This window comes from Panulirus ornatus, chromosome 24 (genome assembly GCF_036320965.1).
Source record: "Panulirus ornatus isolate Po-2019 chromosome 24, ASM3632096v1, whole genome shotgun sequence".
Classification (NCBI taxonomy): Eukaryota; Metazoa; Arthropoda; class Malacostraca; order Decapoda; family Palinuridae; genus Panulirus; species Panulirus ornatus.
In genome coordinates this window covers 5,070,104-5,084,242 of record NC_092247.1, presented here as the reverse complement: position 1 = coordinate 5,084,242, position 14,139 = coordinate 5,070,104, and the positions used below count along the sequence as shown (strand labels likewise).

At 38.5% G+C, this 14,139-nt stretch overlaps 1 protein-coding gene across 1 annotated transcript in view; it reads right to left on the bottom strand.

Moving 5' to 3' along the window:
* The window catches only part of Cog4 (conserved oligomeric Golgi complex subunit 4), a 38,801-nt gene that overhangs the window by 7,993 nt on the left and 16,669 nt on the right, over positions 1-14,139 (bottom strand). Inside the window, exons 10-16 of the mRNA XM_071676987.1 lie at positions 13,961-14,105; positions 11,916-12,014; positions 10,596-10,725; positions 9,599-9,735; positions 7,288-7,473; positions 5,374-5,511; positions 3,629-3,699 (exon numbers count right to left, since the gene is read on the bottom strand). Of these exons, the coding sequence (XP_071533088.1) occupies positions 3,629-3,699; positions 5,374-5,511; positions 7,288-7,473; positions 9,599-9,735; positions 10,596-10,725; positions 11,916-12,014; positions 13,961-14,105 (906 nt within the window). The remainder of the gene's footprint in view (positions 1-3,628; positions 3,700-5,373; positions 5,512-7,287; positions 7,474-9,598; positions 9,736-10,595; positions 10,726-11,915; positions 12,015-13,960; positions 14,106-14,139) is intronic.

Below are 14,139 nucleotides of genomic sequence, written 5' to 3'. Positions count from 1 at the left end.
CTACAAGAGTGTCCTAGTGTAACCCAGGTCCTTCTAAAAGCTCCTTGCGCCCAAGTCTGTGCTACTTCCTATAACAAGGAAATGTAGATCTCCTCTGGAGTGAGTTCTTTGACAAGGCTGTACTCCAATGCTAAAAGTGACTTGGTGTAACCTCAAGCAAGTGGAGTGTAAATATCACAACGCAGTATAATATAACAGAAAATTCTTTTAAAGAGATTTACAAGCCCTTTAATCCCTTTATCACCTTACAACAGTGTAGTTGTGCAGAGACAGTCAGGACTGCCTGACCTCTATCCACGTTGATGCTGTATTATCTAATACCCCTTTCACATACTGTCCACTTCAATTATGAATACATTTAAAATTTTTAAGTTTAAAGCTAAACTGTATAAAAAAAATCATGTGTAAACTACATCTTGCTCTTTACTCACCATTTTTGCATTTCAAAAGGGGGAAGGGGGTCCCCCTTTTGAAATTTTATTCTTTATATGGAAGGAATTTAGGGAAGCAGTGCTGTCATGTGAAAGAGAGGAGTGTGGCATGCAGAAGGTGGGATGTGGGCATGTGAGAAAGGATTGTGAGTGGTGGGATAATGAGGTTAAGCTGCTAGTGAAAGATAAAAGAGAGGTGTATGGGCATTACTCAGAGGGAAGAAATATGCATAATTATGAGATGTACAAGAGAAAAAGGCAGGAGGTAAAGAAGGTACAAAAGATGAAAAAGAGAGCAAATGAGAGCTGGAGGAGAGTGACTATCAGCAATCTTCTGGGACAGTAAGAAGATAGTGTGAGGGAAAACAAGAGTTGTAACAAATTGGAAAATAAGTGAAACGGGCAAATGAAGAAGTGGTAAAAGTTAAAGATGAGGTGAAAAGATGGAGTGAGTATTTTGAAAGGGAGGGGGGGGGGGGATGTCTGAGGTAATGCAAAGTGAGACAGTCATGGAAAGTTGTTGAGAGAGAGAGAGAGAGAGAGAGAGAGAAGTCTTGCATAAGATGAAATGTGGCAAGCAAGTGTATATTTCTGGCTTTTTTTTTAAGCTATAATTTTCAATACACACAACCAGAATAAAATGTCTAAAAAATCCTTTCAGCTGCAAATAACATGTCTATTTATCTATATCTCTGATGCCGGTTCCCACCTGGAACTCTCTTAAGGGGGTGGCCACAACAGTAGAATCTTCATAATCAGTGAATACCAGTGCCATTTCTTAGCCTTTAGCACCTCATCCTTAACAGGCCACTAGCAGAGGGCAAGTCTAGTGCAGTGCATGCACTGACTACTACCACTACCTACTGCTCCTGCCCAATGTTCCTAGCTACTATTTCTACTTAATGCCTCTACCTACTTCTGTCTACTGCTCCAACCATTTTGCCAAAAGGCAGGGCAAGCATACAGAGCTAACCACAGAAAAATCTAGAGTTACGTGTTGTCTTGTGTTATGTACGAGGAGTGATTGTACGTTTGTGGTTACAATGGCTGTAGTCCACGTGTGGGTGAGCCAGAAAGAAAAGACAGCTATTTAGGTCAGAGGAGTACAACTTGACAACCAAACAAGTGCAGGCTCGCTACGTAACTGTTATTAACCCTCCTGATACCTAGGAAAGTAGTACTGGTCATATACCTCCCTGATCACTGGCTGCCTACCAACTACTACCTGCATGTTTTTTTTTTTATACTATTCGCCATTTCCCATGATAGCGAGGTAGCGTTAAGAACAGAGGGCTGGGCCTTTGAGGGAATATCCTCACCTGGCCCCCTTCTCTGTTCCTTCTTTGGAAAATTAAAAAAAAAACGAGAGGGGAGGATTTCCAGCCCCCCACTCCCTTCCCTTTTAGTCGCCTTCTACAACACGCAGGGAATACGTGGGAAGTATTCTTTCTCCCCTATCCCCAGGGATACCTGCATGCATACCAGGGAATATGTATGTCCCTATTTTTAAAACAGGTATACCCTATGCATACTATCAATCCTAAATACTTAAATTTTCTAACTTCTTCTATCTGTTCATCACTCATCCTAACCTTGCTTTTCAACTCACTAAATCTAATGATTACACATTGCCGACCAATGAAGTTGGCGAGAGGGGGCTCTGGCACAAATGTAACGGATAGAAATGAAATAAAATCATTAAAAATTGTGTATTCACCACAAACTAGTAGCTCAAGGTAACTATGTCTTTCATAGTTTCATTCTTTGGCAACACTACAAGGTCCCCAACAGCATAATAACTGAAACAATCCCATTAAATAGTTGAAGAAGGAATTTAAAAATGCTTGCAGTGCACTTGGGGTCAAATGGACCTTTTGCCTGTACAGAGACCCACCATGGCCACCTGTCATAGAAAGGATGGACTCATCACTCCACCCAACACTTTTGAACTTAGCCTTATCTCACACTTCTATTTCTAGCAAAAATTGACTCTTCTCATTTGGTGCCTTTGCATTATGAGCATTCTGAGACACAGCTTGCAGGTCTAGAACAGTATTCACAAAAAATAAAGATATTAAAAAAATATTATTTTCATCTACGATTATAAAGACTATTACAAGAAAAGTGGTTTCTTTGATATGTATTACGGAGTGAGCTACCATAACTTATATAGTGCTGAAGTAATATATACAAACCCCAGCAGATGGAGGAGGTGGTAGAGGAAGGGTGAAGCACGAGGCAAGGGGGCTGTGGGGCAAGTCTCTTTACTCAAATTCTTTAAAAGACAATTTTATCTGTTTAGGAATATTTTTTTCATACAAATTCCCCATTTCCCACTTAAGTGAGTCAGCGTCAAGAAGAGATGACTGAGCCTGAGGGAAAAACCCACAAATGACTTGCATCTCTGTTCCTCCTTTTGGATAAGTAAAACATGAGGGAAGGATTTCCAGCCCCGTCCCTCGCCCCTTTTAGTTGCCTTCTATGACAAGCAGGTAAAAATGGGAAGTATTCTTTTTCCCCTATCCCTTGTGTTTAGGAATATCATATGTATTTATATTTACATCTATTTCCATACATATCTACACTTTAGAATTACTTTCGTGGAGAAAAGAATGCATCTGTTGTGACCAAAGCGACATTGAGCAGCCATACAAATATAAAATAAAGGAAGCGGATTTACATAACTGTAAAACTCAGCATTTACATAATGACTACCATCTGCTATGAAAGTCACCTTATGATAACCCCTCACCATTTAAGAGTTAATGGATGTATTATTTCTCTATTTTTGTGATTAGTTTTTGCTGAAGATGAAGCAAGCTGCAATACCTTTTTGAAAATCAGGCTTCAAGTTTTTCATGATAATTCTCACAACCCTGCTTTCTTCTAATATCCTGAGATCTATTTTCATTAATTCTTAATGAGGTTTATTACTCTATACTAGGTTAGCAGTCCAATTATGCAAATCAGTAAGCAATTTTTCTTTATATTTTTCCCTTTTCTATATCGAGCAACATTAAAAGTTCAAATTACTATTAAAGAAGACACACACAATGCATTTAGCATAATTCCTAAGACTCTTGGAGCATAAATTTATTCTGTAGGCTGAAAAAACATCAGTGATGGAAGAATGCATATCAACATTAAAAACTCTTTATAAGTATTATTTGCCCATATCACAACAGGCAAAGCCTCACCTGAGTTGCAACACTTTCCGCATCTCAGATGGAGTCAACCTCCAAGTTGTGGTCGTTGAATACTCGGACACCTGGAAACATGAACATTCCATATTAACCCAGTGCAATAGTATTCCTCATTTATCTCGCTTAACTAACAGAAAAAGTGGGCAATAGGAACTATGCAAAATATTAATTGAGAAAAATATAAAATGTTTCTCTATAGCATGTAGATAACTGCGTGAGCATCTACAAAATCCCTTGTTTGTTTCCAAACAGGTAATCATGTAAGAAAGAAGCCCCAACAAAAAAGGAGAAAAAATATCTAATATGTTAATTCTAGCCTTCATTCGTCTCTTCGATGTATATCAACTGACTTATATTTCTCTCTTGTGTCTCCCCTGATGATATGATTATTACATGAAAGTGCACCTGGGAACTTATCGTGTTTCATTTTCCCCGTGGACTCATAGGAATGTATATATGTGTATGTATATGTATGTATGTGTATGTTAATATGTATATGTATGTATATGTGCATGTATGAGCATTTATGTACATACATATAAGTGTACATGAGTGGATGGGCCATTCTTCGTCTGTTTCCTGGTGCTACCTCACTGATGCGGGAAACAACAATTAAGTATAACAATAAATACATACTTATTCATAAGTACATGTGTATTTTTGTATATGTCTGTGTATGTATGTGCTGAAATGTTGTTTTTATAATTTCATTACACTTAATCACTGTCCCCCGTGTTAGCGAGGTAGCACAAGGAAACAGATGAAAGAATGGCCCAAACCACCCACATACACATGTGTATGTGTGTGTGTGGGCGTTTATGTATATACATGTGTATGTGGGTGGGTTGGGCCATTCCTCGTCTGTTTCCTTGCACTGGTTCACTAACATGGGAGACAGCGGTTAAGTATAATAAACAAATAAATATATCTATTCAAATTATCTGCGTCATTGAGGCAGTGCCAGGAAACAGATGAAGAATGGCCCATCCACTTACATATGCACCAAAACCACAGCTTTCTATCTACATCCAGGCACCACAGACCTTTCTATAGTTTACCCCAGAAGTTTCACATGCCCTAGTTCAGTCCACTGGCAGCATGTCAACCCCGGTATACCACATCGTTCCAATTCACTCTATTTCTTGCACGCCTCTCACCTTCCTGTATGTTCAAGCCCCAACTGCTCAAAATCTTTTTCAATCCATCCTTCCACCTCCAATTTGGTCTTCCACTTCTCCTTGTTTCCTCCACCTCCAACACATGTATCCTCTTTGTCAATCATTCCTCACTCATTCTCTCCATAGGTCCAAACCATTTTAACACACCCTCTTCTGCTCTCTTAACCACTCTTTATGTTTCCATACATCTCTCTTACCCTTTCAATTACTTACTCGATGAAACCACCCTATACCACATACTGTCCTAAAACATTTCATTTCCAACACATCCACTATTCTCCATACAACCCTATCTATAGCCCATGCTTTGCAACCATATAATATTGTTGGAACTATGATTCCTTCAAACATACCCATTTTTGCCCTCCATGATAACAGTCTATCCTTCCATGCATTCTTCATTGCTCTCACTGTTTCTACCCATTAGTCATCTCATGTGTACAAACTTCATAGGTAATAATCTCACGGATAAATGAATACAAACCACAAATGTGACTTGAAATTTGCAGATTACATATAGAGTAAAGCAAGATTTCAGGAGTAAACAACTGATTAACTCACTTCTTCCAAATTCTCCAAGTTGAGCAATGTTGCCATTTGAGTTAGGCGTGTAAGTTGTTCTCGTACACCCCACTCGGATACTTGTGATAAGTAGCCAACTATTGCTCGAACTTCACGATCAAACTGCAGTCCACCTAACTGTAAATGGAATGAGGAATCATGAATATAAAAAATCACAAATTAAAGGCAAACCACACTGGTACCAGTAAATTTCCTTGTTTCAGATGGTTTATGTACATTAAACTTCCAATTTATTGGACTAATAGGGAAAAGGGATGTCCATTGACGCCAAAAGTCTGTTAACTCGAATGTAACCTATTTCTGTGCCACATTCAAGTTCACATGTGTTCTTTTAACTATACTCTTTCACTTGATGCCATTCTGAATTGTAAAGATTGCAGAATTATATAATAAATAAAGTCACAATTCTGAAAGAACATTTGAAGAGTATTTTGCCATGACCATAATGGTAGCAGTACAGTAGTCTCTATTCAGTATCTGAGGGTCTGTTACATCCAAAATCCATTATACTGGGGTCTGTTAAATCAAGGGTATATGGTATTTTCATTTTGGTCTTGGCAACTCTTTACTGTCACCAAAATTACACCCCTTTAATCACTATCATTCTACACATGAAAGTCACTCCTGTAAACAGAGGAGCACGTTTCAACTCACATTCCATTTTTTCCTTCCCTTCCATGCTGATTATGTAACTGATAATATAAAGAACAAGTGTTGCAAGCTCAGACACAAAAATACAAGCATTGTGCCACAGTATCTGTGAGAATGATATAAAGATAAGTGATCATTACAAATGGTTTTGAAAGGGTGCAGGATACATATTACAATGATACATTATCAACATGTTTTATTCTGACCGAGCATAAAAAGATGAATGGTGCTTAACTTAGCTCTTTCCTCTGGGATTTATCACAAATAATACAATGGAGGTAACTAATCTGTGTGTCTTTAACTTTCGATGTGCTTTTGTCAAACTGGCTAGACTGAAAAAATATCAAGCCTTTGAAGCTTTAAATCTAAGCATGTAAAGGGATAAATTTCCATCCTTTTTCTGATTTCCCAAATTTCCATCCTTTTTCTGATTTCCCAAATTTCCAACCTCACTTAATTTCCCAAAATCTGTTTAGAAATCATAATTCAACTGACTATTTTATAGTGCACTGTTCTGATATTCCATTCCCATGTGATTAAACTGAATGCTTTACAGTGCATCATATTCTGAAATTCTGTCTTATATCTGATATTCTGTCTTATATCTGCACTTAAGCTCCTGTTCTTGCTACATCTCACTGCTCCATTACCTTAAACTTTTTTTTTTTGGATGGAGTTGCACTATACTTGAAATGGAAGGCAGAGACAAGTATTTTCAGAACAACTACAACTACTCTTAAGATTACAGCCACAAATAACTGAAACAATGCATGTGCATATTCATACTTGCTTGCATTCACCCATTTCCGGTGCTACCCCGCCCGCTTCAGTAAGGTAGCGCCTGGAAAACACAAAAAAAAGGCCACATTCGTTCACACTCAGTCTCTAGATGTCATGTTTAATCCAGCAAAACCACAGCTCCCTATCCACATCCAGGCCCCACAGACCTTTCCATGGTTTACCCAAGATGTTCCCACATGCCCTGGCTGAGTCCATCTCTCGCATGAGCAAGATAGCACAAGAACAAACGACAGAGCCTTAGAGGGAAAATTTCTCACTTGGCTCCTTGCTCTCCCTTCTTTAGGATAGTAATTTCTTTTACACTATTTCATTTTAAAAATATCTGACTAATGGAACAGAGCTTAACATCAAACAGCAATTATTCAGGTCAGTCATATAAAGGTGTAAGCATTAACATAAATATTGTTACAACATAACAGAAACCAAAACGCCAGCACTTACCCTATTAAATGTGGACTTGAAAACAGCTTTCTCCAGCTGCTCTGCCACCTCTGAAACTAGCACAGACACCAATGACTTGTAGTTCTCCTCAGTCAGTAAAGGCAGAAATGACCCAAGTAGACCATCAACTTGCACCATCAGGGTTTGACTGAACGGATCATTTGCTTCATATGAAGCAAACTCCTCCTAATAAAGAATATATGAATCAAAAACTCACCAGAAAATTCTGTGGGCTGAGTTTACAAATTCCCTTATAAAAACTGTAATACTTTTATGTCGGGCAGACTGGTCAGGGTCTTTATGTTAGCATTAAGCAACATAAATATAGTATAAGAGCAGGACTACGGCAATTCAATCATTAACTGTAACTCCTTTATATCAATGAATCTTCTATTATCGAATGTACAAAGAATTGTAACAATATATCAGTGAAGTTCTATATAAACTGGACAGCTTTCTTGCAGGCAAAATTTGTAAACAGTTCCCTTTCCTGTCCACATAAAAAAATTTTATGACAGGCATGATGCCAGACCAGAACACCACCATCCAGTAAAGCCAGTTACCAATGGCATCTCAGCTACATATATTCCTTGTATACCAACTGAACTGCTATCCCCTACTTTCAGAAAAAAAAAGAAGAAGAAGAAGAAGAAGAAGAAGAAGAAGAAGAAGAAGAAGAAGAAGAAAAGTAAAAGGCCACATTCATTCACACTCGGTCTCTAGCTGTCATGAGCAAAGCACTGAAACCACAGTTCCCTATCCACATCCAGGCCCCACAAACGTTTTTCCATGGTTTACCCCAGATGTTTCACATGCCCTGGTTCAGTCCATTGACAGCAAGTCAACCCCAGTATACTGAATCATTCCAGCTCACACTATTCCTTGCATGCCTCTCACCCTCCTGCATGTTCAGGCCCTGATAACTCAAAATCTTATCCACTCCATCCTTCCACTTCTAATATAGTTCCTCCTGCTTCTCCTTGTTCCTTTCACCTCCAATGCATATATCCTCTTTGTCAGTCTTTCCTCACTCATTCTCTCCATATGGCCAAACCATTTCAAAGCACCCTCTTCTCTCTTGACTACACTCTTTTTATTACCACATTTCTCTCTTACCCTTTCATTACTTACTCAATCAAACCACCTCACATCACATATTGTCCTCAAACATTTACAACACATTCACCCTACTCTGTACAACCCAATCTATAGCCCATGCCTTGCAACCATATAATATTGTTGGAACTACTATTCCTTCAAACATACCCATTTTGCTCTCTGAGATAATGTTCTCTCTTTCCACACATTCTCCATCACTCCCAGAACCTTTGCCCCCTCCACCACCTTGTGGCTCACTTCTGCTTCCATCGTTCCATTTGTTGCTAAGTCCAACCCCGGACATCTAAAACACTTCACTTCCTCCAATTTTTCTCCATTCAAACTTAAATCCCAACTAACTTAATCCCTCAATCCTACTGAACCTAATAACCTTGCTCTTATTCACATTTACTCTCAACTTTCTCCTTTCACACACTTTTCCAAACTTAGTAACCAACTTCTGTAGTTTCTCACTCGAATCAGCCACTATTACTGTATCATCGGCTGAGTTACTTCCTAGGCTGTCTCATCCACAATAGACTGCATACATAATTTCCACTTCCCGTATTAGTGAGGTAGTGTCAAGAACAGAGGACTGAGCTTTTGAGGGAAAATCCTCACTTGTCCCCCATCTCTGTTTCTTCTTTTGGATAAGTAAATAGTGGAGGGGAGAATTTTCAGTCCCATCTTCAACACTGCCTAAAGCACATTCATGATACAACATGCTCTTAATATACTAAATAAATAAAAAAAAGTAAGAAAACAGATACTGATACATGGATGGAAAACAGCTGGTTTGGTAGATGATGTCTGGGATGCATGCATCAAAGAGAATTCCAAGCACTAGGCAGTCAGGAATGAGTAGAACAATAACATAACCTCTCTGATGTTCTCTAACTGACCAAAGGTATGTTTAAAAGAAGGAAGATATTGCTACTCATTTGGAATGGCAGCAAGACATGGGGAGAGCCTGTTTCCATATCACAAAACCAGAGGACTGAAGGTGCAAATACAAACTTTCCTCAAGGATATCCCACAAAATTTCTCAGGCTTGAAAAACATGCCTCAGAGGAGAAAAGACATACATCATCCAAACACTTTAAGTGTCTACTATTATTTCTTCCAATTTGGTAAGCACAGTTCATTTGATTCACTATCATACACTTCACTTTGCAGAAAAACATGGCAAACATTATTAAAATTTACAGCTTACCTCTTTAATGTCATGCGAAGTAGTGTTGAAGATATCCACCCATGGCTTCACTCGTGGCTTGACGGCTGTTGCTCTTAACTGTGAAATTCCAAACTCCCCAACCATTGCAAGTTTGCCAGTAGCTAATTTCAAATCATCTGAAGAGGATAAGATAATCTCAACATCTATATGGAAGATGGAAAAGTTTTCTCAGGTGATGAAGGCATGTAAAGATAATGGATCTTTTGGGGGTAAAAGACTTTACCACTTATACATCTAAATTTCAAATAACGTGCAGCTTAGAAACATCATAAATATTCCCACTCCTGTTTCTCAGTAGGAGCAAGGGAAATTGAAACTATTATATATGTAAGCAAAATTACCCTACTGTTTTTCAGTTCTTTTAGAGGTATCAATCTATCTAAATCTCTGACGCCTTTTCTAAACAGAACTCCCTTATGGGGATGGCCATGGCAAGACAGTCTCATAAGTAGCAAACTCCAGTGATAAAATCCATTACAAACCAAATAATGGAGCAAAAACACTGTGCTGCCATAATGTGGATATCCATGTTGCATTCCCAGCTCTCATTAGCCAAAAGTAAACTATCTTTACAATCCCTTATGCAATTAATAATTCTGGTTTCAGAAAAAAATTTAGCTATAAGGGTTCACTTAAGAGCATGTGGAAAGAGAGGTCACTGACTAAGAAGGCACAGATGATAGAGTACAGAAGGTGGATGTGTGGGAAATGAAATGCTGGAGGATGAGGAGTGCAAAGGGTTGACTGACTAAGAAATGTTTGGGAAGAAAGAGGTATAGTTGCAAGAATAGTATGGTTGAGAGAGTTGAAAAGGGATAGTGGGGATAGGCTGCCTAAAAGGGAATATGTGCTGGAAGTGGAGAGAACAAGAGGAAACCAACGCAAGATGGAATAATGGAATGAAAAAACAGTCCGAGTCACTAAGGCTCAAATATGTATTCAATGAAACATAACCTGCAGTGTATGATTTACTTACTTAAGCAAGAGTCTAGCTTAGCTCTTGCGGTTGGGCTGAGTCCCACCATGGCACTGCTAATATTTTCCTCCAGTGTCTGGTGTAAACTCTTGACATGTCTTATGCTTGTCTCGGCATTATTTAGAGCTGTCTGTGGAAAAAAAAGACAAAAACATTATGAAGAGATGTTTAAATACTACACATGGGCTGAGTCCCACCATGGCACTACTAATATTTTCCTCCAGTGTCTGGTGTAAACTCTTGACATGTCTTATGCTTGTCTCGGCATTATTTAGAGCTGTCTGTGGAAAAAAAAGACAAAAACATTATGAAGAGATGTTTAAATACTACACATGGTTACCATGTACTGCATCTCCATATTTCTAACTGTTCAGTAGTCACTTCCCTTTTTAACAAACTTCCTTATACCTTCCCTCCACTCTACTATAATTCTGGCTTTAGAGCTGCTTCCTTTGATCTCACTTTAACATACATCCTTTACCATCAGTGGAGAAGAACAGACTTGGCAAGTCTGAAGGTGACAACAAACATGTGACTGACTATTTTGCCAACACAGAATAGTTGAGCATTCACATTTTCATTTGATATATCATATCAAAACCTGTGATTGTGACCTTCTTTATGATAATTCTTTTTCTTACCCTGGCCCAAATGCCAGAGTCCAAAACCAGGCCTCATAAACTTTTCCATGGTTTCTCTGGCTACTTCATGTTCCCTGGTTCAGTTCATTGACAGTACATTGACCCCCATATACCATATCGATGCTATTCACTCTATCCCATGTATGCCTTTCATGGGATAGAGTGAATAGCATCGATATGGTATATGGGGGTCAATGTACTGTCAATGAACTGAACCAGGGAACATGAAGTAGCCAGAGAAACCATGGAAAAGTTTATGAGGCCTGGTTTTGGATGAGCAGCTGGGGTTTTGGTGCATTATACAGGCTAGCTAGAAAACGGATGTAAGCAAATGTGGCCTTTTTTTTGTCTTCCTGGCACTACCTTACTAATGTGGGAAACGGCAAAAAAGTATGAAAAGAAGTTAATGCATGCAGAATCTTCACCAGGCAGTACAATACACAATTACATAACCAGAACCAGCAGGAATGCCAGGGCATCTTGGAATTCATCTGATATTACCCTGTCATTCACAATGAATATACTATTCCCTACAAATGGACTTTTAAATCAATTTACCACAGACCTCAGTAAAGTAACCTGTCTCACATTCTCAATCAACAATTATATGCAGCTTATATCATTTCATTATCAATCAATCTTATTTTAGTTATACAAAGAGAACTTATGTATTTCATACCAAAAATGCTTGTCTTAGAGCATCAAAATCAGTTGTTGAAGAGTTGATCTTGCCTGCCTGAAGAGTCGACTGCAGAGAGGACTGTAAGACTGTGTATGCCTGCAAGGAAATGGAAAGCTGCCATTAAATGGCTTTGTGACTGTACCCCAAAAAATGAGGTCAAAGTGGGGAAGACAACATATAAAAATGAAAAATAACTGTACATGAATCACTGTCTGGAAACCAAAGATCAAAATCAACACTAAAAAAATGTATTCAGGGCATAAAAGGGAAGACACATGAGAAGGAAGAGGCAACCCTGCTTGTAAACAAATTTGTAGCATATGAGTCCCTAACATATATACTAAAACTATAGTTTTGATAAAAATGTAAAGTTTACTAAAGAAAAGATCATACAGTCACAAAAGAGAAAAGAGTAACACAATGATACAGGAGCCAGAGAGGTATTGTAGTACAAAGTGGGTAATGAGCCACTACTTAACATCTATTTGGATTCAGGCACGCTGGTGATGTAAGCCTTCTTCTTATAAAGGAGATGGTAGAATAGTAAAAAACATGTAACCATTTTATAATGGAATGGTCCAACTAGGACCTTAGCCTCCTCTCCTATTCTGTGACTCGCTTCAGCCCACCATAAGTTTGTCTGCTGCTATGTCCAACTCCCAGGTACCTAAAGCACTTTAATTTCTCACAGTCCTCCCCAGGTAAGTTCACCTACCCATAACTCAAAGGACAAAATATACATGACCAAAAGTTACAGAGAGTAAAGACAATAAAAGACAAACTAGAAGGAAATAAGAAAGAGGCCCACTGCTTGTTAACAAACCTAGAGCTCACAGGCCTCTTACATACTTAACACTTTCATTGGTGGGAATAATGCTCTCATTTGTTCTCAACATAGACAGAAGTGATAAAAGGGGACTTATTCATGCTGAAGAGAAGGTGAGATAAAAATTATGGAAGAAAAACAGTAAAACAAAGGTACATAAACCAGCAACCAGGTACTAAGGTATGTGCAGAGTGAGAAATGAGTTATGTTATTCAGTGTGTTCATCCAGATTTGGCTTCATGACAGCAGCCTCTTTCCTATAAAGGAGACATTGGCGAATGGTGGTTTGTGCAATGTAATCTAATATTTGGGAGTGGTTGGTAGGTATAACTATATATCATTGGGTTATCATCATCACATAACCCTTGGACTCGTTTTATGGATCTCCTACAGCTCCAAAGCTGGAGCACAATCAGACGCAGGGAAATGATGAACTCCTTCGATGTGAGAAGTTCCATGAAAAGATTGAATTGTGCTTTTGTCCACCAACAGTATGATAATCTTGCCAAAGGAAACTTTTAATCTGTGATGTAACCTCATGCAGGTGGGGTCCAGTGGCACCTAGCACCTAGAACAATATAAATGTTGCTGCAATTAAAATGCTAATAAATGAATCATTGTAAATCACAGGACTGTGTGTGCCTCTAGATGTTACAGGGTATCCTGTTTCTGTTCTAGATGTGTCATGTCAGCCCTTGCAAGATGCAAGTGTCAGTAATAATATATATGAACTTTAATGACAATACACTACTGGGATTACCACAATACAATAGAGAGTATTGGTAAAATCACTTCAAATGCAACAAAAGTGAATACTTCAAACCATATTTTGAGACACATTAGGAATAGGGTGCATGCAAACAGGAAAAATGTATGTGGCAAATGACAAACTGAAACAGGTCTATAAGTTCATCAAGCACAACCTGTCAGTTACAGGACATTTGATCAGGCTATAGGACTCAGAGCAATGGTTTGCTGAAACATGTAAACAGCCAAATATTAAGTTCCAAAGTGCATTTACATTGGAGGACATTATCCTTAAAACAAATCAAATGGGGGGAGGAAGAGACCAGACAGAACATCAATATCAAACAAGATATAATTCAGTTATCAAAGGAACTGATCTGTAAAAAGTGCATGACTCTGAAGACAACAACGAAACAAATTTCTTGCAAAATTCTTATATCAAAAGTCTGGATACGAAAAACGAACAGACCTGGTTAAAGTCAAGGTAGCCCTGAGCTGGGAATCCTTTTCGAAGAGTTTGCTTGAATCCTTCTGCTAGCTGTGTTTCAATCAGGGTCACAGCATGATTCAGCATAGCACACACACCATCGACACTACTGGATGCTATTGCACGCCTAGTAATTGTGAATGTTGTACATGCATAATCAG